Below are 25,862 nucleotides of genomic sequence, written 5' to 3' on the forward strand. Positions count from 1 at the left end.
TAATTTGATCTTGTGTGTCCTTTGTAATCATCTCAACGTATGCAGACTAAACCGGTTAGTAATGTAGTAACCTATGCGTATTTATGGTGACATCTTCTGGATAAATTACTACTAGACTAACTCTTGAGCAGCTGGGACATACATATATTATAGAAGTAGTTAATGTTCTCTTGAAATGTGGAATGCTTTCTTTCTTCATTCATTCTTCTGTATGCTTGTTTGAATCCGCCATTGTTTGCATCCTCAAAGCTCAAAATGCTCTGTTCCACCTTGTGATGTCATGAAGCAGTAGTTTTCAAGTTAACAGCTGCCTTTTACATTTTGTTTTTTTGCAAGTCCAGGGCTGAAATGATCCAAATGATTCTAGTGAAGGTGTATCGAGCTTAAAAACAGAGTGGAGCACTTCCTGTATTACCACATGACATCACAAGGTGGAACAGAGTGTTTTCAGTTTGAGAGAAGAATCTAAATAGGCAGGAGTTGTGTACTGAAACAAAACGGGTATGTTTTTGATGAGAACACATAACATAGATCAGAAAATAGCGTAATATGGGCCCTTTAAAAAAAAAAAAAAAACTTGTTCAACTATATTCTTATTGTTTTTTTGTTTTGTTTTTTGTGTGACCAATTTTCTTCTGTCATTTTGTGCTCACTTCTGTGTAGAGCCAACATTATTACTGTTTCTTAAATACTTGTACTGCCATATTTCTGTGGTTTAGTGCGACATTAGCTCGGTTGGTAGTTTTTGTCCTCTGATCCAAAAGTTGGCGGTTCGAATCCGCTCTCGACATAAACATCATTGGTAGAGCCGTCAGATCCACTGACCCACAGGTTGGCGGTGCAAATCCAGCTCCCGCAGATTAATGCTGTCATTATGTCCTTGGGCAAGACATTTAACCCACCTCGTCGATAGTGTCTGCGTACACTGGTGTATGAATGTGTGTGTGAATGGGTGAGTGGTTCCCTGATGTAAAGCGCGATGAGTGCCTTGAAGATGGTCAGGGTTTTTTTTTATATAAAGCTTTTCCATTTACCATTCTGTTTAGAACCAACATTATTACTTAAAGGTGTCTTAAAGGTCCTAGATTGCGTAAAATTGACTCTTGTGAGGTTTTAGCCATGTTATAATGCTTTTACCTCATCAAAAACATACCTGAAGTTGTGTTTTGCTTCATTCACACATTTGAGTAACTGTTTGTTAGTCTGTCTACATCTCCAAAGCTCAAAATGTCCGGTTCCACCTTGTGATGTCATGAAGCTGCTTTTCAAGTTAACAGCTGCTTTTTACATTTAGTTCAGTAGAGCTGGGCAAGTCCAGGGCTGAAATGATTCTAGTGAAGGTGTATGGAGTTTAAAAACACTTGGAACACTTCCCGTTTTACCACATGACATCATGAGGTGGAACAGAGCGTTTTCTGTTTGAATTAGTATGTTCTGTTTTTCCTTACAGAGAGTGCATTGTAAAAGCAACACTGAGAAGTTAACAATGAAGTAATTAAGTAAGTAATTGAAAAGGGAGGGTCATAAGTGTCACGTTAGTTATATACTCACTTGGAAAAAAAAGTAAACGGAATGTATCCAATGTTTTAATGCATTTTTTTTTTTTTCGCCCCCAGTATAGATTTATTGGAAAAGCAGCTCTCAGGGATAAAATAAAACCTCTGTGTGCTGTCTGTATCTTAACTATAACACATTTTTCATCAACAGTTAACCAGGAAGTAAGTCTGGCACGCTGTTAACATAGATGTTGTTAGCAATGGTGTGACAGTAAAATTCCGCTTCGGCTCATAAAGTTGAACGAGCTTATAAACTCATCACAGTGAATAAATAGGGAGCTGGAAGGCAGTAGAAAAGTGAGGAATAATTTTGGACCACTGCAAATGATTTTTTTTTTCTCTTGTATAGTGACTTTTAATACACAAATTCTATACCTTTCTATCCCAGCATAGTGTTGTCACGATACAAAAATTTTAAGGTTACACTTTTCAGGAAAGGTCCAATTTTACACATTGCCGGCATACACTCCATTCTCAGCAATTCACTTAACACACAATAGCATTACGCCTGTGCATGCCAACAACATACCGGTACATATGGCACATAACACTGTACACTGTAGCAGCAACTCGTGCCAAAGTCAGCCAATGTCATTCATCCATGTTGTCATTGAATGTACACACACACACACACACACTCTCACACACACGGCCCATTTCACTGGTCCTAGCACTTTTCGTGGCTAATTAAAATGCCTCTAGATTGACATGGCGCTACATTTAGTCTCCGAATGACCTCCCGTTGTCAAGGATATACTAGCTGTGTTCTTACTTCATCAACACCCGCACTGAACAATGGAGGGACGCATGCCTTTCCAAATGCCCGGTGCCGCTGTGGTACGGAGCCATTGTGGAGACTTATCCACAAATGAGTCCAAGAATGCATCACTGCCAGTTTGAGCAGCTGTCAGGGGAATCGGTGAGAATAAAATGTCTATGTGGATATAGAAATGACAGGAGAGAAGCACTTTTACTCACGCGATGGGAGATAGAGGGGCGCGGGGGTGGGTTTAGCGGTTAGACCTAAACCTATAGTCTTTAGTAGCCTTTTGGTTGAATGCAGCTCATGTCATCAACATTCCCTGGCGGTGAGATGCTAACTGAAGGCACTGCTCTGTCTGGACCTCTGTTATATACACACTGACCAAAAAGAACTAGTCAGATTGTGTGTCTTGGAACTACAACCGGGGAGTTATGAGGGCACGAGGGTGGGTTTGGCGGTTAGACCTAAACGTATGGTGTTTAGTAGCCTTTTGGTTGAATCCAGGTCATGTCATCAGCATTACTTGGGGGTGAGATGCTAACTGAAGGCACTGCTCTGTCTGAACCTCTGTTAGACAAACACTGACCAGAAAGAACTAGTCAGATTGCGTGTCTTGGAACTACAAGGGGTGAGTTAATTTGTGCTGCTAAAACAACAAGCAACATTAGTCACAACAAGCTAGCTAGCGTTAGCCCGAAGTTTTTCAGTTTTTCAGTCACGCTTACCTTTTTTGTTGAATATCAAACACCAAAATGGGACCATGAATGCTCATATTGATCACAGGTTCCATGTGCTGTTTAAATCCATGTTTGTATTTTTGAGTTTTCAGACACTCTAAGAAGTTATCAGGATGGATGTGCATTGTGTCACTATGGTAACTGCTCATCATTCCACCGTCAACATGCATGCTTAACCCCCCAGTGTGATGTCACTTTAAAGGATCAGTATCAGGGGTTTGAAAAATATAGAAATGTTGATTTATTCTTTACAAAACAATGGATATTAATGATCATGCATGTTATAATTTAGTGTATACTTAGCGTCACATAAGTGTCGCTTGTTTTGCCAGATCCAACGCTGAAATCCAGTTGATTTAAACCTAAAAAAGGACTCTCTCTGATCTGATTCCTTCTTAATCATGAATCAGTGTTAGTGCAACTTCTGCAGCTCAATGAGGGAATTCTGGAGGTTCTGAGCTTTCACATGAGGCCTGTCCATATCCTGAAAATGAGAAAAACGTATATGTCTGCAGGTTAAGGACGGGCAACACAAGTTCAGTTCAGTGATTGTACCATCCTTTTTGTAAAGCAATAATAGTGAAGGCTGTACACCACATTTCACTATTGAACGCTTCCATTTGAATGAGCGATTACGATTACTTTTTTTTTTCTGCTATTTACTCGGCATTCACATCCATGAATAATCTCCTCTTTAATATATAGAATAGCCTGAAGTCCCATAGAATGTACTGTATGGAGAAAATTGTATGCAGTGGGATTATGTTAGTGCAAAGCCATTGGGTAGATAATCTTTTGTGTTGGTATGTTTCTATACACTAAACAGGTAAGATGGACTATAGTGATGTCTCAGTGGGAAATATAGCGGGGGTCACTTTGCTGATGTATATTTTTCCCGATATAACATGACATTGAGTGAACATAATGAAACGTGGAGTGATTGAGAAAGGGATCTATGTTCTCCTATCACAGTGACATTGGAGCGGTTAGGTGCAGGGTCATGAGCATTGATAGTATTGCAAATATCTTTAATGAATAGTTTAGCATTCCTGAATAGCTTTAGAATGATCTTGAGCTGCATCAGAACAAGTATAAGACCACATAGACCAGTATACGCCCATGGACCACTATGGAACATACCTGGACATAATAATTTTTTAGTCAACGAATCGATCATTTGAGCATTTCTTTAGTCGACCACAGTCTGAGTAGTGCGCATGTTTACTTCCCACATATGCTGCATTCCCCTTTGTGTCATTGCCTTCCTCTTTGTTGGTGACATGTTTTAAAGGAGACAAATTATCCCCGAGTATCTAATAGAGCTGTCTTCTCTCAACAGTGGAGCGTGCTTTAATACCACTTCACTTTGGCTGTGCTGCCTTCAGGGCCTGTGCGGAATAATGATTTGTCAATAAGTGCCAGTCACCTGTGATGATGTGATGGGCTGAGTGTTATACTGACAGCAGATAAATCACTCAACGTAAAGTGCGTGTGACGGTTACTCGACTCATTGCGCTAAAACATAGGTACAGTTTGTTTACTTTAAAACATAGATACAGTTTGACTATTGTATTTAACGTTTAATTCAATTTTTTTTTTTTTTTTATTATTATTATTTTATTTTGGTTGTTAATCATCTTAAAAATTCCCATTTTCTTTGACATGGGCAGAAGATTGGACCTATAGGCCTAGAGGTAATTGCGTAACTGTTACCTAGCAACCATAACATTAAAGTACATATTTTAATGTTTTTCTGATTATGACTTTGTTTGGTGTGTTAGTAGAACATCAGTTTTATTAAAATCAGAAAATATAATACCTATTAACATTCAAATGAATTCACATAAAGGCTACCCAGATATTTTTTATATATAGAATACTTCAGTTTGTGGCGTTGTTTTAATATTCATTATGCCTCAAAATTAACATTAGCTTTAGGATTGAGACACAAACATCTCTCTTTCTAAGCACAGAAGTGTCCTGCGGTGAAGTATTCATTGTATTTGTGTAGTTTTTAACATGTTGTCAGTGACATCCACCCACAGCTCTCTGTCCACAGCCTGATCTTTAAATATTTATTCATTTTAGCTTGACTCTGCAAAAACTTCATAGTGATAAAACTGGAGAGGAAGTAGTAGCACTAACAAAGTTGCCTGGCGCTATTGTGCACAAAGCCTGTATGCACAAGTAAGACATTTTTCTGATAGATTACATATGAATTACAAAAATAAAGGTGTTTTTAATTCATTTATTTTCATTAGTCTAATCATAAATATTGTGTGATTTTTGTCATTTTGGCCCTTTTTAACATTATGATTTCTAGGTAACAGTCATGGAATTACCTCTACACATGTGTCATATCTGCAGAGGTGGATAAAGTAGCCAAAATTGTTAATAATACTATATAAGTAGAAGTACAAAGAGTCCAGGAAATCACTCAAGTGTTTGGGAAAACTGCTCAAGTAAGAGTAACTGAAAGAGTAACTGTCAGGACAAAAGATCTGATTTATAATTTGAAGTTAACGTAATTTGTAAATACCAGATTTTGTGCATTAATTAATGTTTAATCCTTCAAAGGATAGACACATGAAATGAACTAAATCATATCTGATGGAGTAGTGCAAGAAACACAAATGTACAAATCTTTTCATATTGTCAACATAAAACGTCTGTCACTTGTAGACTTACCCAAACTGGGTAATCAAAACTTTTATAAAAAATGGTCAAGATTCCTATCCTCACCCATTTCTTCTCAAAGCCATTTAATTTTAGCTAGACAGGATATCTTGGTGTTTTATTGTTTTATTGTTCTTTGTCCATGTGTCGCATTATCTGCATTTGTTTTTTGTTGGCTTTGGTGTAAAGCTCTTTGGGCAGCTTAAGTTGTATTTAAATGTGCTATTGATAAACAAAATTGAATTAAATCCTAAATATAACCATGTAATATTTTCGTGAAACAGTCTAACCAGTCATATGAACTTTACAAACCCCTCTCTCCTCCGCCCATGTAGACCCTCCATCCGCTGCATAGCTCTGATTTGATCCTAGCCCCATTGTGGTTTCTTCTCCCTCTCCGCTGTCAAAAACTCGATGCTAGATTGATTAGCTGTCCTTCACAACGGGAAGTCACCGGCTGCTAACGATACACCTCTTTTGATATTGTTTGCGCGCACCGGGTTATAAATGGCACCTGCTCGGATTGGAAACAATACTTAAAGGGCTTATGTGCTTCAATTGGCTTTGGGTTTTCACGTCGAAGTTTGTGCAATACAGCCACCGTACAAGAATAATACAGCTGGGTTGGTTTTGATTGAGGAATAACATGGGGGAAGGAAAGTGACTATTCGTGTGCATATTTTGTGATGGCATGAATATAATGAGTGAAGAGGGAAACATCTAAAGTCTGATAACCAATGGCATTGTCTGTGTAGTCTCAGTCCTCCAGGTAGCAACAGAGTAAAGACGTTTTGCCGCTCATCAAACTGAAGAAGCCGCTTGGATGAGTGGCTAAACATGCACAAGTTGTTAAGCTTTTGTAACCATTCATGAATACATTTGCCACCTGGATTTAACTAAGCAAATAGGTACGGGCCTCCTTCAGTTGGTCTGGTCTAGGTTCAGCGACAGTATGTGCTCAGCTGACTACCCGAATATACTGAATGACCAGGTTATTCCATCAATGGATTTTCTCTTCCCTGATGGCACGGGCATATTCCAAGATGACAATGCCAGGATTCGTCGGGCTCAGATTGTTAAAGAGTGGTTCAGGGAGAATGAGGCATCATTTTCACACATGGATTGTCCACCACAGAGTCCAGATCTTAACTCCATTGAGAATCTTTGGGATGTGCTGGAGAAGGCTTTGTGCAGCGGTCAGACTCGACCATCATCAATGCAACATCTGGGTGAAAAATTAATGCAACACTGGATGGAAACAAATCTCATGACATTGTAGAAGTGAAATCGAAACAATGCCACAGCGAATGTGTGACATAATCAAAGCTAAAGACGGTCCAACGAAATATTAGAGTGTGTGTGTGGGGAAGCTGGCACGAGTGATCAAAATAGGAGGCAGACTCAAAAGAAGTCCCATTAGACGCATTTATTCCCCGTGCAGTGGTACACCGTGGACACACAAAAATAATACATATGTACAAAAATTAACGGTGCTCAACAAAAAACTAAGCAACCAAACTTAAGCAACTGAACCAAAAGCCACGTGTACTCTGGCTACACAGGTGTTTTTCCCGTCTGTCTAATTGGCCAGACTAATATACTTCCCTGTACTGGAAGACCCTCCCCCGGTCTACTCCATTTCTTGTCCAGGGGGCGGTGGGAGTAACATAAACACTATATTCAATAAAAACATCTCTCGGGCCCGAGTCCCTTTACCAAAAGTGTTCAACTAAACCAACTATAAACACTTAATTCCAGAAATGAAAATATACAAGACATTAACACAAGGAAATAAACAAACTTAAGCCAGTTTTTCCCCCTCCACATGGTCCGGCCCACGACCCCACTCAAGCCTATAAAATGGCCGACATAGGGCACGCCCCCTCTTTGTCTGGACCATGTGGAGATGCAGGTAAGATGATTATTGACTGAACTGAATAGACGCATTTAACTAAATAAAATATATTTAACTAACAAATGTGTGGTGCTTTAAACTGATAACAAAACAAAACAAACCCGGGATAGTTCTATTTTGTTGGGTATTGAAGTTATTGAAAATGAACAAAGATGTGCAAACCAAATCATAATACTATTAAAAAGGGACAAAGGCCCACTTTGTCACAGTGTGTGATCTTTTTTTTTTGGTGGCCACTTTTTTGTGGCTAGGCAGTGTATAAGACACATAGACTAATATACACACATGGACCACAATGGAACCTACCTGGACAACTGAGGGATAACAGATATGTGACTATAAGTACTATGATTTAATGCTGAAAATCACATTCTGTTGTCTAAATAAACAGTGTTTAGTATTGAAATCGAGTTTGAAATTTCAGTATCACGACAACACTAGTAGTAATGGTAAGTAGTAAATGGATGCGAACTCTTAAAACGAAGTTCTTTGAGGCCTGATACCTCTTATTTCTACTCTAATGAAGTAGTGACAGTACTGTTTGATGAGTGAATGAGGTCGACCAGTAAATGAGCTTTGTGCTGCTAGACCTGATTCTGAGTCCAGACCAGGATCTGGGACAAAGAGTTTTTCGATTCCTCTTCATCTGTCGTCAGTAAATCTTCTCTGAGTCTGTGGAAAAATATATGTTCAGCAAATGTGTGAAATGAGAGAGAGAGAGATGGATGGAGGGAGGAGGAGAGAGATGGAGGGTGGAAGAGAAGGAGGAAAGGAGGGGAGAGAGAAGGAAAGTGAAGTAGGAAGGGAGGGAAGAGAAGGAGAAAGTGTGATGCAGAAAAAGAGAGAGGGAGGGAGGAAGAAGGAGAGATGGGAGAGCAGAAAAAGGGAGAAGCAGTGAGTGGGAGGGAAAGGGAAGTAGGAAGAGAAGGAGACAGGGGGAAGAGAAGGAGAATGTGTGAGTTAGAACAAGAGAGGGAGGAAGAGGCAGAGACAGGAGAGCAGAAAGGGAGGCGGAGGCAGAGAAAGGGAACGAAGTAGGAAGCAAACAGAAAAAGAAAGGAGATAGGTGGAAGGGGGAAGAGAAGAGCAGGAAGGAGAAAAGAGGGGGAGAGAGAGGAAGGTAAGTAGGAATAGGAAGAGAAAGAGGGGAAAGAGGGAGTTAGAAAAAGAAGGAGGAGTTTAGAACAGAGGAGGGAGTGAGAAAGGGAGGTAGGAAAAGAAGGAGAAAGGGGAGAGAGCAGGAGGGAGAGAAGAGGAGAGAGGCAGATGATTAGAGAGAGAGAAAGGGAAAAGGGAGTGAGAGAAAGAGAGGGATGGAGAGAGAAAGCCAGGGGACGGTGACTAATGTAATATTAATATGCACCAACAGGGGTCACTTTTCCCATTTGTTTTGCGCCTGACAACAATTCTAGTACATATACACTGTATTTTAGACTTCAGCTATAACTTTTCTCTTTTTTGTTTTTCTTTATCTTTAGATTATTCAGGGCAGCACATCTAGATTTTTATGCCAGATGCCCTTCCTACTGCAACCAGTGTTTTACCCAAGGACTCGAGGACAACAGCCTGTGCTCAGGTATGTCTGATCCACTCTGATTGGCATTCTACAGTTTGATGATGTGAAAATTTTAGATGGTGGACAAGGGTCTATATAACTTTGTAGGACTTTAACTATTGTGGAGGTAAGAACTTGATAAATCGTGTACTATAATGAAACTTGATTTAGCGTTTTGATTAAACCTGTTGTACCAAATGTGCAGCGTGCTCTTGAGGCAGTGGCCCTTGTGCGTCTAAGAGGCTTCATAGACCTTCTGATATTTGACCTTTTCAGACATTTGAATCTCCTCCAACACAAATGGCTCATAGAGGAGTCTGAGCTCTCCACACACACGTCACTTCTTATGTTTGAATACAAATGAATGATTATGCACAATAAGAGCTGTGATCCAAGTGAAGGACTGATGAAGAGCAGGTGAAATGGAACTTTTAACTATTGAACAAAACTTTGACCGCAGCTTATAAGTAAATGTTATTACTTGTGTTTGCATGTTAATAGGTCTAGATTTGTATTAACCTTGAGAGATTCTTGCAATATTTGAGTTCACGAGAATCCTTCTTGGCATACAGAGCAGTATTGCCCAAGCGAACCGAAACAAACATGGCGACGTGGACAGTGTAGTTTAACAAAAGTACAGACTATTTTATTTGCGCTGTGTATTTGTGGACAGGGCAGATTTTTTCCCCACTCATTCCGCTGTTGTGACGCTTCAATCAATCAGATTCAAATTATTATCATGACATTCAGCCTTTTCCCAATCGCTTTCAACAATTCCAAACTGATATGTGTAGCTTTCTTCTCTGAATAGAATGCTTTAGATTTGTATTGGCTTTGCATGAATTGAAATCAGAAAACCTCCAGCTCTAGACTAGATCTAATGGAGCCAAAATGGGACTAAGATGACCCCGCCCACTCTAAGTATATATGATTTCAGTGTACTTTTTCAGCTGTAAAAACACTTGTTATTGAGAAGTTGCAAGAGAACAAAGTGTAATGCCATACCATGGAACATTCCTGGCATAGCCTTAACATCTAAAGAGACACACCGTTGAGCCGGTCTTTTCCCACACCCCCTCCTGTGTTTTTTCCACTGTCCATCTGATTCCTCGGACCCAAAATGCTGCAGAGACAGGGGACCCCACAGTCCCCCTCTGCACCTCTGCACTGTGCCCCCTTTGCCACCTATACTGTCCCCTCTGTGCCCCACGTACTGCCCCCTCTCTGCCCCCCGCATTGTCCCGGGCCAAAGGAGATAAACTGGACCTCCCAAAGTAGACATGTGAATTGTTGCTCTGCTCTACAAATTTGTTCTGGATCTTAGTTGGGCTTAAAGCTCTTTTGTAGTTTCCATTTTGTGTTATTTATATCACAACTTCATGGAATGACAAACATAGGATATCAAAGCTTTACTTCTCAAAATACAGAGTCACCAATGAGACTATATCCATCAAAGGTCCTGTATTATAGCTTATGTGAACAAGGAATTATAGAGAATAAATAGTATACTTATGTATCATGTATCCAGAGGTGGGTAGAGTAGTGTACTCAAGCAAGAGTGATATTGTTTCAAAATAATATTACTCAAGTAGAAGTACAAAGTAGAGGTCCAAGAAATTACTCAGGTAAGAGTAAAAAAAGTATTTGGGAAAACTACTACTCAAGCAAAAGTAACTGTTGGGATGCAACATGTGATATATAGTTTGAAGTTCATGTAGGTAATCCCATAAGTAATGAACAAAAACTGGTATTTTCAAAAGAAAGGCACAAAAATGAGAAAAACTAAATCATATCCGAATGAACAGTGCAAGAAACAAAAATGTTCAAATCATTTCATTTTGTCAACATAAACTTTGTCGCTTGTAGACTTAGTTAGTGGGAGGGCAAGCGAAGTACTCTGAAAAGTACAATTTGTTTATAAAGTTACTCAAGTAAATATAACTGACTACTACCCACCTCTGCATGTAGCAATGGCATATTTTTCTATGTACATTTTTCATATTTTATTTAAAGTATTCATCAACAAAATATTTGCTATAGAAAAGATCATAATAGATGTACTTAAAGTCTACATTGTAGTGTACTTTCTGCTCAGTTACTTATAGAGAGACATTTTCAAGTACATTTTTATCTGAGTATATCTATAAATCCATTTGGTTCCAGTAATACTTTATACGTCACAGAGGTCGGAGTCAGGCCCAGCTGTTTTAGATACTAGGCCAACACAACTCACATTCTCTGCTCAATAATAGTTGTACTGTCTAAACTGCTTAATATTGTTTCTTTACGAACATGTACAGGTGAGAATAGGTATTGGACCAAAACACTTTTAATAAGTAAATTTTAGACAGATTTTGACAATTTAATATATCCACTTCACTTGTTGTTATGTTTTAGTTTTTTTTTTTGTACTTTTTACCAATAACTACTAAATGGTCTTTATACTGCAGTACCACATGTTCCCAATGAGGGCATCCATAGTAAAATTACTTTAATTGTGTTACTTGTGTAAGTATCTTTATTTTAGGTAATGGAATATAAAGAACCAAAATACTTAAAAATTTGAAAATAAAATGGCCCTTAGGAAATCTGCAGATACGGACTTCACCATTGATCTCATCTCTTGGGTTTCAGGTAAAGCTATTCTGTGGGACATGCTACTCTTTAAAGTGCATATAACCGGTTACTGTACTTTTTCACAAAAACATAGTGAACATCATAATATTTAAGGTTTTCCTATAAATGTTGGCTGTTTTTTCTAGTTTTCAAATTTTCATGAAGTTCATAATTTTACTTCCTGGACACGGGCAGCATGATGTGACATATGCCGGGGATTTTCCAGTCCTGTTACCTAGCAACCAGAAAGTTAACAAGGCCAAAACCTGCCTATATTTCATTATCATTTCTTTTTATTAGTCTAATCATAACATCTTTATTTTGTTAAATTAAGCTTTCCCAGAAAATAAATTGTCCCTGTATTTTGGATGGAATTTGCAGTATTGATGACATAAAAAAGGGATTCTGTTTAAAAAGTCAACACTGCTTCCTGTATTTTTGTACTTTCTTCACATTTTTTTACACAAATTGACACTATCACAGATACTATCCCACCAAACCAAGTCAGAATTGGAAAAAACATGAAAACTTGTCATATGCACTTAAAGCAAAGTATAGTGACTTTTTCACCATTGATCTCTTGGTTGTCAGAGAAAGCTATATTACAGGACAACTTTTTTTTGTCCTGTATCTCTCTCTCCCATTTTCATTTTGTAGATCCAACTTTGCTGAACTTGCAAACATGTGCAAGAATACCGCTCCATACCGCAGACATTAACAGGCCGAATGTGTCTACCCTGACTGCCTATTACATCACCCGTCAATGGTGTAGAGTGACAGGTGAGCCCCCAGGAAGTGCTAATGTAGCTCCCTGCCACATGATTAGTGACACTGGGGACATACTTTCTCAGGGTAATCCTACTATTCCCTGCTTTAAAATAAGTTGAAACTGCAAGGCGCACCAAAATATAGTTGTACCCTCCAGCTATAATTTGCATAGTTCAGTCATATACAGTATTTATCAAGGAATCGGATTACAACATTGGTGGCATGGCGGCAAAGTTGGGGTTGCTGTTCTTGATTTACAGCAAGAATGCTTATAATTCCAAGACTGTATGGGGCCTTCCCATGTGAGTTTTGTAACCTATAACATGTACATCTAGCTAATCTTCCAACTTGTAGTCAATGCTTGCCCAATTTTGGTATTAACAATGGAGAATGGGTCAAATGCATGATAAATTCTACAAATGATAAAATATTAAATGCATGATTGATGTAATGCATTGGTCTGCTGTAGCACTTTTGGACACTCAAAGTTGTTTTACATTGCATTATTCATTGACCTCAAATTGTGGTAGTATGCCGCTGTTAAACAGTAGTTGTAATAGTATTGATACTGGGGGGGAAAAAGATAATAATTGGGGAAAATTTGACCTTTTCTGAATAGTTTAGAACAGTGTGTGTGTAAGAACAAGTATATTTTTTGTTGTTGAAATTACATCCTATTGTATTTTTTTTTTTCGTCTTTATTTGGGGGTTTTTAATCATCATTGTGATATCAAAATTTTGACATGAAGTTCAAAACCCATATTACTGTATTCTGAATACTTTCACAGCTTGCAACTGCAGTGAATTCCTTTTAGAAAAGTAACTGCATCCTGAATACCACCAATAACTACCAGCTCAAAAGTAATATTCTCAAACGCATCTCTTTTGTACATGTATTTAGTTACTTCTCAACACTGTCAACCACCTTAACTATAACACAACTCTACATAACATATTTTCTGTTATCTCACTACCTTAGAGTCTTTCACAGCACAAACCAAATGACACCTTGACATTCACAGTTCTTGGCTGTTCACGAGGGTTTGAGGTAGTTATACAATGCGCTTAGGCCTCCTTGAAGCACCTCCTGTATTGGCTTTAACAGAGGATTATGAACAATATGAAGTCCTTTATCCAGAGGGTGACAGGCCAACCTCCCCAGCCGATTCAGCAAGTACATCTCCACCGGGACACTTTGCAAATCATTAAAATCAACATTTAACAACTCCAACGACTCCAGCAGGCAGATAGTCTTGGGAAGTGAATGCAAGCTATTTCCTTCTACAATTAGTATCTTTAAATTCACCAAATCTTGAATCTGGTCCGCAATGGTTTCCAGTCTGTTGCAGGCGAGGTGCAGGAATACAAGGCGTTTCATGTTGTAAACGCAAGTCGGGATAATGGAAATTCGATTATGGCTGAGGTTGAGTTTGGTCAGATTTTGCATGGAGCCTAAACTGTTGGGCAGGGAAGCGATCTGATTATTGGCCAAGCTGAGGACCTCCAAGCACATGCACGACCCCAGCTCCTCTGGCACTTCGCTGAGTCTGTTCCGACAGGCAAAAAGCACTCGCAGTTTCTTCAAAAGTCCAATCTCGGGGGGCAAACTGGACAGATTGTTGCCCCAGAGGTTAAGAATGACCAGATTGTCCAGAGAGCCAAGTGCAGGGGGCAAGGAACACAAGCAGTTCATGGACAAGTTTAGTTTCTGGAGTTCTCGGAGTTCCCAAAGCTCCGTGGGGGGCTCGTCCAAACCGCGCATGGCTAGGCTAAGCGTGCTGAACCCAAAATGGACGGTTGCGTGGCGGCGAATTCGCTCAGCTGCTGATGACAAAGTCTGATCATCTGGTCGTAGGGTGCTCTTTCGTCTTTGCTTATCCCGAACGTCATCTAACTCCTTACCCGACAGACGAGACAGCTTTCCTCCCATTGTCCATGTAGCAATGAAAATGTGCAGCTTAACGACACATAATCTTAACTCGAAGTTGTTTGCTGTCAAAAATCTGGACTGTTTTAAATTTTGGATAAAAGTTCCAAGCTGCTGTCCGAGTTGGTTGTGTTGTCTGGCGTCTGTGTAACCAAAGCACTATGGGAGCGCGTGGTCTAGCCTCTTACGTCTTTCTGAGTCTCATGGCCCCAGCTGGTCCTGTCACTTGTCAAGTCCACAGATAGCCTAACCCCCCCCCCCCTTCCCCGGCACACCATTTGGTCGCAAGCTGTTGAGGTCACTGTCATTATCTCATACGAACCCGTGATTACTTTGTGAATATTTGTACACACCTGCTAACTTTTGCTAATTAAAAGGTCTTATATTCCACAAAACTGATTCTTGTGAGCTTTAGTTTATGTTAGAATGGTGCCGCCTCATGAAAAACATAGCTGTAGTTGTGTTTTGTTTCATTATTATTAGTCTGTGTACATCTCCAAAGCTCAAAATGCTCTGTTCTACCTTGCCATGTCATGTAGTGGTAGTTTTCAAATCAACAGCTGCCTTTAACTCTTAGCTCAGTTGGCAATTCCACGTCTGAACTCATCCGAATGATTCTAGTGAAGGTGTATGGAGTTTAAAAACACAGTGAAGCACTTCCTGTATTACAACATGACCTCACAAGGTGGAGTGTTTTCCTTTTGAGAGAAGAACTGTGTGTGTTAAAGATGTGTGAATGAAACTAAACGCAACCCAGGGTGCGTTTTTGATGAGGGAACAACATTCTAATATGATTTTATGCCTCTTTTTTAAATTTTCTCAAAGTTTATCATTTTAGTTCCTGGTTCAACACAGGCAGCAAATGTTAACACGTATGCCTTTGTAAGTCACAAGAGCCAAAACTTGTCTGAATTATACAGTACTTAGGGTCTTTCTCAAAGCATGTGGGCCGCTAAACATAAAAATGACACCAAGCTGCGAAAACATTGGATCATCGCTCAGAAAAGCAACAGTTCTTAGTGAGATTAGCACTCGCATATGCACAGACATGCGCTGGTATCATCTGGTATCATCAAGAGCAAAAGGACACAGCACACCATTTAATAATGCTTTCACGCTCTGTCTGAAATAATCGACAGGTGGGTGTTACAATACTGTGTAAATGTGTAGAGAAGTATAAACCTTTTTTTCAAATAAATTAAATATGCATTGGGTAACTTTGTCTGTTGGATGGTACCCTACTCTTGTCTCCATAGAGATGTTATTGCTTTGCCTCCATTTTCCACAGTAGGTTAAAGCTATTTTCATGGAGACAAGCAGGCTTAGTTACAGATTAGGCCTGTGTTTAGGCGAGCCAAGGTATTTTTAAGGAATAATTGTGTGATGCAGATGTTTTAATGCCATATTGTGGAATTCCAGTTAAACCTATAGCATCTCAATGGAAAATGCTGGTGGTGAATCCTCCAACAGAAAAGTTACTCCAGTTAACTCAAGGTATGCTTTCTACTCTCTGTTTTGAGACATGCATTTAGGCCTACTTTGCTCACTAAAATAATGAATTGGGTTGTGTAATCTTGGTATATTTTTACATTAAACGTCCTATATTATGCGATATTGACTCTGGTGAGTTTTAAACCATGTTAGAATGCTGTTGTGTTTTATTTCATTCACACATGTGTGAGTATTGTATTATTGTATTATTAGTCTGTCTACATCTCTAAAACTCATAATGCTCTGTTCTACCTTGTGATGTCATGAAGTGGTAGTTTTCAAGTTAACAGCTGCCTTTTTACCTTTTGTTTAGCAGAGATGGGAAATTCCAGAGCTGAAATTATCCAAATGATTCTAATGAAGTTGTATGGAGTTTAAAAACGCAAAAGAGCACTTCCTGTATTACCACATGACATCACAAAGTGGGACAGAGCAAGGTTTGTGTGTTAAACATGTGCGAATAAAACAAAACACAACTCCGGGTGTTTTAGATCAGGAAAAAAACATTATAACATAGATGTTTTACTATTATGAGCCAGAACAGCCTTTCCACCTATATGCTTCTTGTTTAGTTTTTTGGTGAAGTGATACATTTTCATACTTTTAATACGATTCAATTCAAGCAATTTAACAATATATTGAAAAAACACATTCCTAATACATAAAATTTAACTTTCAAAACACTTAGATCACTATAAATTTTGCTCCCTGCATAAGCAACTTCCAATGCAAGCGTTCTAGCCATTTGTTTCACCTCTTTAAATACATTCACTAGGACATTAAAAATTACCCCGTTCACGTATTTATGATCATTCTTGTGGATTTATGGAAAACAATAGCATTTATAACCTGGAAACTTCATTAACTTTTATATGTATTTTAATGGACTCTAAGTGATAATCATATATTTTCAACACAAGCTCGACTCTCCGCTATACCTGGGTGCATTTGGTCTAAAACTGGAGGCATCATAAACAGACTTGTCACAGCACTGACCCTTTTTATGGGGTCTGGGGGGGGGGGGGCTCCTGGACGTTTCGCTGAAAGGCACAATCTTAAACGGCTGAGAAAGTTTGTTTTACAGGCCTCTAGCCAAATGGTGAAGCTATATGTCCCTGCAAAGACAAAACCAGCTCTCTAGAAATACCGCTTTGCTAGCATTTCTCATCTCCACACTTATGAGATAGATATTTTCTGTCTGGTACAATAATGCGGTGTGCTACTAAAATTTCAAACTCTATTTCCATACTAAGGAATAGACATGATACTTGATACCGATACCATGATCCAAATAAAAATAATCTTTCTTTAGGCAACAGAATGTGGCGTTTAACATTACATTAATAGTACTTTCTTTTATATTACAATGTGGCCACAGATACTTTTGACAATCCAAGTGCACTATGTAACTTGTAAGATGTGGGCTCGGTCACCTTTTTGTTAAAGTTAAGATGGATGTTTCACAGTACGGCATTAATCTTGTGATGCTTCTGCGTAAACAGTTTGTGCAGGTTTTTCATGGGATCTTTTTATCAATAGAAAATAGCTGTAAGGTTATCCATGGGTTGTTTTGTTTCTTTTTTTACCTAAAAAGTTCAAACAACAGCCTCTCTATGGACAGGAGCAGGTGGCAGACCCTCCATCGGAAAAGTTGCATAGTGCAGTTTTAAAGCTTAGGTAAATTTAAGCGTATGTCTATAAGTATTTTTATAAGTGGCTTTTTATGAGGAGAGCACATGACCTGCAGGGGGTAGATCTGACCCTAGTCTCTGAAGCAGACTGTGTGGCTCTGAACCAGCAAGTGTAACTGCAAACTGCACTGGGTCTTACTTTTCCAGAACAAAAGCTATTACATGTTAGGGCAAGTTGATAGGGTGATGAATTTCTTCCTTCATAGGGTTTGGTCAAGTCACCTGCTTGTCTCCATGGAGTTTGTTTTATGCCTTTTTAGGAAACATTCTGTTCATCAAAAACAGCAGCATGGAGAATAGAAGATTTTGGACCCTCAACCTTAAAGACTTTCATAGTGTCACTTTAAATGAGTGAAATACGACAGCGCCATCTGCAGTCCGACTTCTTCAGAACTGTATCTCAGGTATGAGAAAGTTGCTATGCCCCCTTGTCCTGATTTACAGTCTCTTTGGCACTTTTCTAGATCTTGAAGGCCTCCCTGATTCTCCGATGGTACTTGTTGCTCTCTGTGCCTATGATTTTAGCGTTGTCCCAATCCATGAGATGGTTTTCCCTCTTGCAGTGGTCTGATATTGAGGACTTCAGCTGTTCTTGGATGGGCTTGTTGCTTCGATAAACAACATGCACCTGAGCCACGTTCAGATTCAGTTTTGTTTTTTTAACTTTTGAGTGTAGCTGAAACTGTATGAGTGAGGTTCATGTCGTCTTTCGTTAATTTATTTGAATAGATTATTTTCATACTTGATAGTTTTGACTCCTCACTCATGGTCTTCCTCAGAGTGTTCACATGATGTTGCTGTGACACGTCCGATGAGCTGATGATAGGGACACACACAGACCACCTAAACACAATAGACAGCCCGGGGAACATTCACACATGAAGAAGAAACAAACAATGCAATCAATTTTCATTACATTAATATAACACACAGGGAAGATGACAGCACCAAAATAACATCAGAACATCCCACAGCCCACAAACTCTACATTATTTGACAGAACCAACATTATAACAGATGAAAAAGACAAGCACACCCTCGGCGCTTTAAAGCAATGCGAATACCCAAAATGGGCAATAAACAAAGGAAAGCAACAAGGAAAAACAGAGCCGGAAAAATAAAAACAAAACAGAGAAAAGAGTGTAGCCATGGTAACATTGCTGTACAATTGGGGTATAACAGAGAAAGTGCAGAGGGCAATGAAAAAACAATATAAACACACCAGTAAAACCGTTCAGAAAACTAAGGCAACTACTCGTCCACCCAAAAGATAAAACAGACATGAGGAGGAAACTGCGAAGGCGTGCCCACGAGCAACAAAGCACGAAGCAGAACAGCAACTCAAATTTGCCATTTCTGACCACTGTAAAAGAGAAAACAACATTATGGACTGGGACAGAGGACAACAAACATCGTCACTGAATTAAGGAGGCAACTGAAATATGGAAACGTGCCCAAGGGAATATAAACTGGGGCGACGGGGCTTTTTTACTCTCACACACCTGGGATACTGTCCTTAAGAAGTCGGGCTGTAGATGGAGCTGTCGTGCTGCCTCCACCAGTAGGAAGACAGCACCAAAACTTGTTTAAATCAGCTGACCGGACATGTCACAGCAACATCACGTGACCACTCTCAGGAACAGCGCTAGGGAGCAGTCGTAACAAACAAAACTTTGGTCAGGAAAATAATCTATTAAAAAAAGTTAAGGTATGACATACATAAAGATCTGTACACAAGAATATCAAGTATAATCATATCAGAAGACCTAATGAACCTAATCGGACTAGCCAAATGTCGATTCATTCATATATATACACACACACAAAAGGAAAAACTACAAAGCATGATAGTCAATAGTCATCAATTAATCCACTGAAGGCTCTAAAACATATATGTGTATATTACAGTAGTATATGTGATATGTGCCCCTTTGGTATAAGCCTAGTAAAAGATGAAAAGAAAAGGTGAAGACTATTGTTTTTGTGTGGAGCTTCACCACATCCATAATTTACTCTGAAACTGGGACTGCAACACCTCCTGAGAACCCAACAGCAGCTCCTCTTCACACCTCAGAAACACACTGGATACATATTTAAAGTGCCTTATATTTTCAATAAATAAATAAATGTGTTGTTTTGTTGTTATAATTTGGTCCACTGATGTACATTGTACCTTGGCAGATCATAAAAAGAAAACAAAGTTACTGGATCTGAATATAAAATGAAATAAATATAATTGTTTCAAAATTGTGTAATAGATCTTCTTAAAGATGCACCATGTCATTTTTCTGGTCCGACACCCACTTTTTTCCATGGAGATGTTATAGTCTTGCCTGAAATGTTCCACTGTATGGCATTAAACTAAACTGCATCTCCATGCAGACAAACAGGTGATGCTACCTGGCCAAGTTACAGGTCAGGTCTATGGAGTGGCTGCTCAAAGTTAGTATGCATATTTTTCAAGATATTTTTGAAGGAATTATGAGGGTATTTACAAAATAAAAAACATGTTTTGGAGCTTTCTAGGCAAGGTAAGTTTCTTTGTATAGTACAAATAACATGTTATAACCTTGGATGTCATCCAAGTATGTTTGAGTAATCTAGAGATCTCTCCCAGGCTCTATTGGAACCCTCCTTACGGTTAACAGTGCAATCCTGTTCAAAGTTCACGTCCCCCATGCTCCCACATTGCAGTTTTCCATAAATATATAAAAGCATGATACAAAACTGAACTACAACTTCACCAACCTGATGCGATGTGTGGTACTTTACTTAGCAAAATGCACCCTGAATGGGGAGTGTCAGACAGCAAAGGGAGAGGGGATTCAGAGCATCAAAAACAAAAATGACACATATTAAGCATGTTAATATGTTGTTTCCATGAATATAGCATTTTCAAAACTATAAAAGATAACATTGTGATCTAAATGGGTTATGTATTAGCAGTTAATACCTCATAGATGTGTAATTACCCCTTTTTTTAACAAACAAACAAACAAACAAACAAAAACAACATACTATTTAATCCCATACTGTACAACATTACAGCAAAGGTAATGTCCAAACATGGAGACAAGCAGGTGCTATCAGAAAAGTTACATAATACACCTTTAACAATGCAAATTATATGCCGGACATTTCCACTGATCAAAACATTCTGTCAACATTGTGATGTCATAGTCACTTGGTCCCATGCACGGAATATAAATCAATAAGAACGTTTATCATCAATTTCAATTTACCCACAATGCATTTCAATGCGTTTCCCCAGACTATAATGTTGACCTTTTGACCTTTTGGAAAATAAAATATGACCACATTTTAATCTTCCACTATTAAATATTTATGTGCACTTTAATTTCTGAAATGTCAATATGCTAAAAGGGCTTTTCTTAAGATATTAAACCCTTTCCAGGAAAAGGCAACTAGACTTTTCTCTTTTTAAAATGAAATCAATGGGTTCATTCAATGCATATGTTAGTCACGGTATGTTATGTTCAAACAGCTGGGGTCATGTGTGTAGGGGACATAGGAAAAAGTGGACACCTTTTTATGAAGACAACTGTGGAGACTATTCCTGGAAAGACAAAGCAGCTCTGTGGCCCAGGGAGTGAATGTACAGAATGCACACTATGTACACTATGCTACTGCTACTGACCACTATGGAAGGTTACACGCGCTTTTTATTAGATTATTAATACACATGCACTTTTTTATGAATATCCATCCATGCTATAGTAGATTATTAGTTATTATTGAACCAATGTGCATTCAAAATATAATATAATCAAATACTGTTGGAATGTGCATAGAGTAAATGGAAGGTAAGCGTGTTTTTAGTAGCTTGACGGGTGGCGTATCCATTGATTTTAGAGTGATACAAAATTGCAACTTCAAAGTGTAATGGTAAAAAGTCAGTAAAATATTGGCTATAGGAAAAAAAAAAGTAATGAGTCATGAATATCTGACTACTTAGATTAATAATAGAATTGAATATGTACACTTTTGTCACCAATATGAACTCTACTGTAAGATGGGCATATGTATCACTCAGTTCTCGATGTCTTAACTATATTAAAAGTAAACTGGAGGAAAAAATTAATAGAAAAATGGTAATTTCCTAGTTTGGAATGCAGCTTAAAGTGGCTGTACCCGACTGAGCAAAATTAGTTTACAGGTAAAAGCAGATCTTAGTTTCAAAACGAGACTGCTCTGTGCTGTCTGGGTCTAATTACCATGAAGAACCATGAAGTGTACTATTTGCATGCTAGTTTTTTTTAGGTTTACAGTGAATCTAAAGAATGAATTTCGATTGCTGCAAACTATTTAAAGTGGAACTAAATACTAAATCTGTGTATGTGGTGTTTAAATAGCATTGTCTACTGTTCCAAGTCCTTTTTGGCAATATTGGTGAAATCTAGGCAAATTTGCAGCTTTTTGGTCAAAAACATCTTAATCAGCTTCAGTGGCCTCTGCAATTTCCAGTAGTTGGTGACATCACACAGACCTTGATTACAGCCAGGTACGTCTGATTACAAACATCTGTTAGACCAATCGCACTGTTGCTCCTACCCCTAAACCTCACTCCTCCTCCCCCCTCACTCTCTTTAATCTTCCAGATACTGCCCAGATTAGCAGCTCTATTTTAAATATAGTTTCGACCCACATTAACTAATTCTGTTTGTTTTTAAGACTGTAAAAATCAGGTACAGCACCATTTATGTTAAACCTTTTACATTTAATCATTTTTGCTAAACTCGACATACTTGACTCTCCCTATTACAGCAGCCGCCCTTTTCTCCTGGACACTAGGCCTGGTCATCATTCTCTCAGTGCAGTGCAGTAATCACAGAACACACTGGTTTATGACAGTTTGTACAGAGCTTTCCTCCAGGGACCAGCTTCACCACATCAGCACTTCTGAATGACAGACCCAACACTACTGCGGTCTCAATTGGACACTGGAGATGCCCACTCAGACATCTGCCACTTTACACCCAATATTTTATTTTACTGTTTGTGCTGTAATGAGCAAAAATGCTATAAGAGCTTATTGAATAATTGTTAAGACAGTATCAGTTTGGAGAGGCAGGCAGGAGCAGTGACACAAGGGCTAGGCGAGCTATGGATACGCTAATGGGGCTATTTGAAATTTTCTAACAAAGCTTCTATTGGAAGCTATATTGCTGTCAGTTTAAGTCTGGGTTTGACAGTTATCTGCTATATTATGTCATGCTAATAATGCGTCATAGGCTAGCATGAAATTTTTATTTTATTTCTTTAAGAAATAGTATTTCTCAAGTTTCTCCTTTTTCCTGATGTTTCCATCACTTGGTACTGCGATGTCCACCACAACGGCTTTGCTCTGTTGTTTATCCACCACCACAATATCCGGTTGGTTCACCATCACCATTCTCTCTGTCTGTGTCTGGAAGTCCCACAGGATCTTGGCTTGATATTTCTCCACTACCTTTGGAGGTGTTTCCCACCTTGACCTTGGGTTCTCCAGTCTGTAGTCCCCACAGATGTCTCTGAACCCTATGCCTTGCCTATGCAATTGCCTTTTTTGAGCTTTTAACCATGTTAGGCTTTTGTTCCTTCATTACAAAGATACCTGGACTTGGATTATCATTCACACCGGTTTTAGTGGTTTCTTCTGTAGAAAGTCCTTGCCTTTGATCCTCCCCAAACAAGATATGCAGTTTTTAAGTTCATAAATCATTCCCAGATTCCCTGTTGTGAAATCAGAGACATGTTCTTCATTATTAAGTTCAACTGTTTTCACTGTGGAAATTCCCTCTGCTGCCATTAGTTGGCAAACTGCACCAGATCAGAGAATATTGAGCAAAGCAAAGGTGCATGTTTTAAGGACAATAACAACACAAGTAGTGTGTAATATTTGTTATTTAAATTTTATTAAGTAAATTGATATACAAATTAAAACCTGCACAAACTGCTACAATAATTTCTCCCAGTCTGCGTGTGAGTAAACAGACATTATAGGCCAATATGTACAAGCTGGAGAGCACTAAACTTATCACTGCTGCAGGCGCTGTGAGATCTGCTGCTGATTGTATGCAGTGGTAATTTCACAGATAGGAGGGTAGAACTACATCCCATCTCTGCTATCTCCTTACATTTATTTACATGAAATATGACACTTTAGCACAAACTGTCCCAGCAAAGTACACATCCCAGCATTGGCAACACTATCCTGAAACACATTTCATATACAATATGAAAATAAATGGCACGTTTTAAAATGAAATAGTTCAAAATGATCAAAATAATAATTACTTAGTACCACTATGACCACTGCCACTCAAGACACGCAAATATCTTGTTGTGAATGTACTTTAGATCTCACAAACATGCTTTTAAATTCATGTGACTCTCGTATTAGTTTATCAATTCAGTACTATGAGCACTCTGAACCAGATCCTACTTTTTATATTGCAAATTACCACAATCGGAGTCAGAAAATAGCTATTTGTTTTGTTTTTGCGCCCCAAAATTGTTCAGCCTTGCTACTGTGGCTATTTTTGTTACCACTTATCGCTACTTCCCATGATGCTACTACTAGGGTGGTCAAAACGATTGAAAATCTGATGATACAAAAACTAGTATCGAAACTAGATACTCATTTGAGCAGATAGCAGCACTAATAAAGTCACATTCATAGGACAAAAATGAACATTCCCTGAATAGCTTTAGAATGATCTTTACCTATATCAGAACAGAAGTATAACATGTAATATACAGTAAAAATATTGTTGAAAATCACATTCTATTGTCTATTGTCTAAAGTGTTTTTAGCTATCATTGTGTTATTGGAATCTGTATTGAATATTGAGTCTATTCCTTAATATCAAAATCAAGTTTGAATTACTACAACAACTATTACTTCTACTACTACTCCTCTGTTCAAAATGACTAAAGCTAAATCTGTAATTGAAAGTGATCGACAGATGCGGAAGCAGGTGTGATTATAACAGCACAGGCAGAGACTTTCATTCATTTCTATGTCATCCTGCCCCTCTACAACGCACAGCACTGGCCCATCCATCTTGATCACTACCAGGCATAAATCTTATTAAAAGCTCGTCTCCTCATCGCTTGTACTTCCCTCTTTACAAATAAATCCTTCATTGCACCCGGGGGAACAGATGTGTGAAAACAGCCAGGCAAATTCAAATGACACCAAAATGAGATTCGGCATTGATCCTGCATTCTCGCTACACTCTAATACGGTGGCCCATTAGCGACAAAAGAAGGCGGGGCACTCCCTTCTCCCTTTTAGTCCTCCAGGGGGGGTGAAAGGAGCCATCTCATTTGCGCAGACTGATTTGGTTATGAGCTAGCATAATGACTGCGAATGAGCTTACCTTTATTCACTTGATGCCTGTTCATTACTGAGGGGTTGGTGGAGCTGACAGGTGATATATGGGGCCTATATTGTAGACTGAGCCAGAGGTGGATACTTCCTGGCAAAATGTACAGGCTAGAAGGAGGAGGACCTGCCAATGTGTGCGACGGGCTCAGGCTACTTACTGGAGACGTATTATAGTCCCCAAAGCCAATGGACCGTGCTGAAAAATGTACTCCTCTTTTTAGACATAATACAAGGAAGGAAAGATAGATTTATGGTGTGTCTGTGGACAGGGCCAAGCTGAAGTCTTGACCTAGTTTAATCTTGGTTTGAAAAGTCAGAAATCATATGGTTCAATTTTGCCATTTAAGGTCCTGTGGTATGTAATTTTCCATGAAGAACATTTTTAAAGAGGGGGTATTATGTAAAATCACCTTTTTTGGAGCATACTACCATGTTATATGTTGTTCCTTCGTCAAAAACATGCCTGAAGAGGTTTTATATGTCATCCATGTATGTTTGAGTAATCTAGAGATCTCTCCTGGGCCTTATTTGAACCATCCATTAGCAGTACGATCCTATCCAAAGCTCAGCACACAAGCCTACATCACCCATTCTCTCACACAGCAATTTTTTATAAATATACAAAAGGCAGGATACAAAACAATACACTACAGCTTCACAAACCCGATGCAATGTGCAGTAATTTCATTAGGGAAATGCACGTCGATTGTAATGTGATAGCGCTCTGAATGTGGAGGGAGGTACAAAAAAAAAAAAAAAACTTATTAAGCAGGT

General features: G+C 38.8%; 1 protein-coding gene across 1 annotated transcript; it reads right to left on the bottom strand.

Annotated features, from left to right (window-relative positions):
• Nucleotides 1–13,562: 13,562 nt before the first annotated feature.
• Nucleotides 13,563–14,559, bottom strand: LOC117385672 (leucine-rich repeat-containing protein 30-like). The gene has a single exon (XM_033982975.2). It carries the CDS (start codon nucleotides 14,514–14,516, stop codon nucleotides 13,620–13,622), a length of 897 nt encoding a protein of 298 aa, XP_033838866.1. The 5' UTR covers nucleotides 14,517–14,559; the 3' UTR covers nucleotides 13,563–13,619.
• Nucleotides 14,560–25,862: the final 11,303 nt, after the last annotated feature.

The sequence above is a fragment of the Periophthalmus magnuspinnatus genome, chromosome 17 (genome assembly GCF_009829125.3).
Source record: "Periophthalmus magnuspinnatus isolate fPerMag1 chromosome 17, fPerMag1.2.pri, whole genome shotgun sequence".
NCBI lineage: Eukaryota > Metazoa > Chordata > Actinopteri > Gobiiformes > Gobiidae > Periophthalmus > Periophthalmus magnuspinnatus.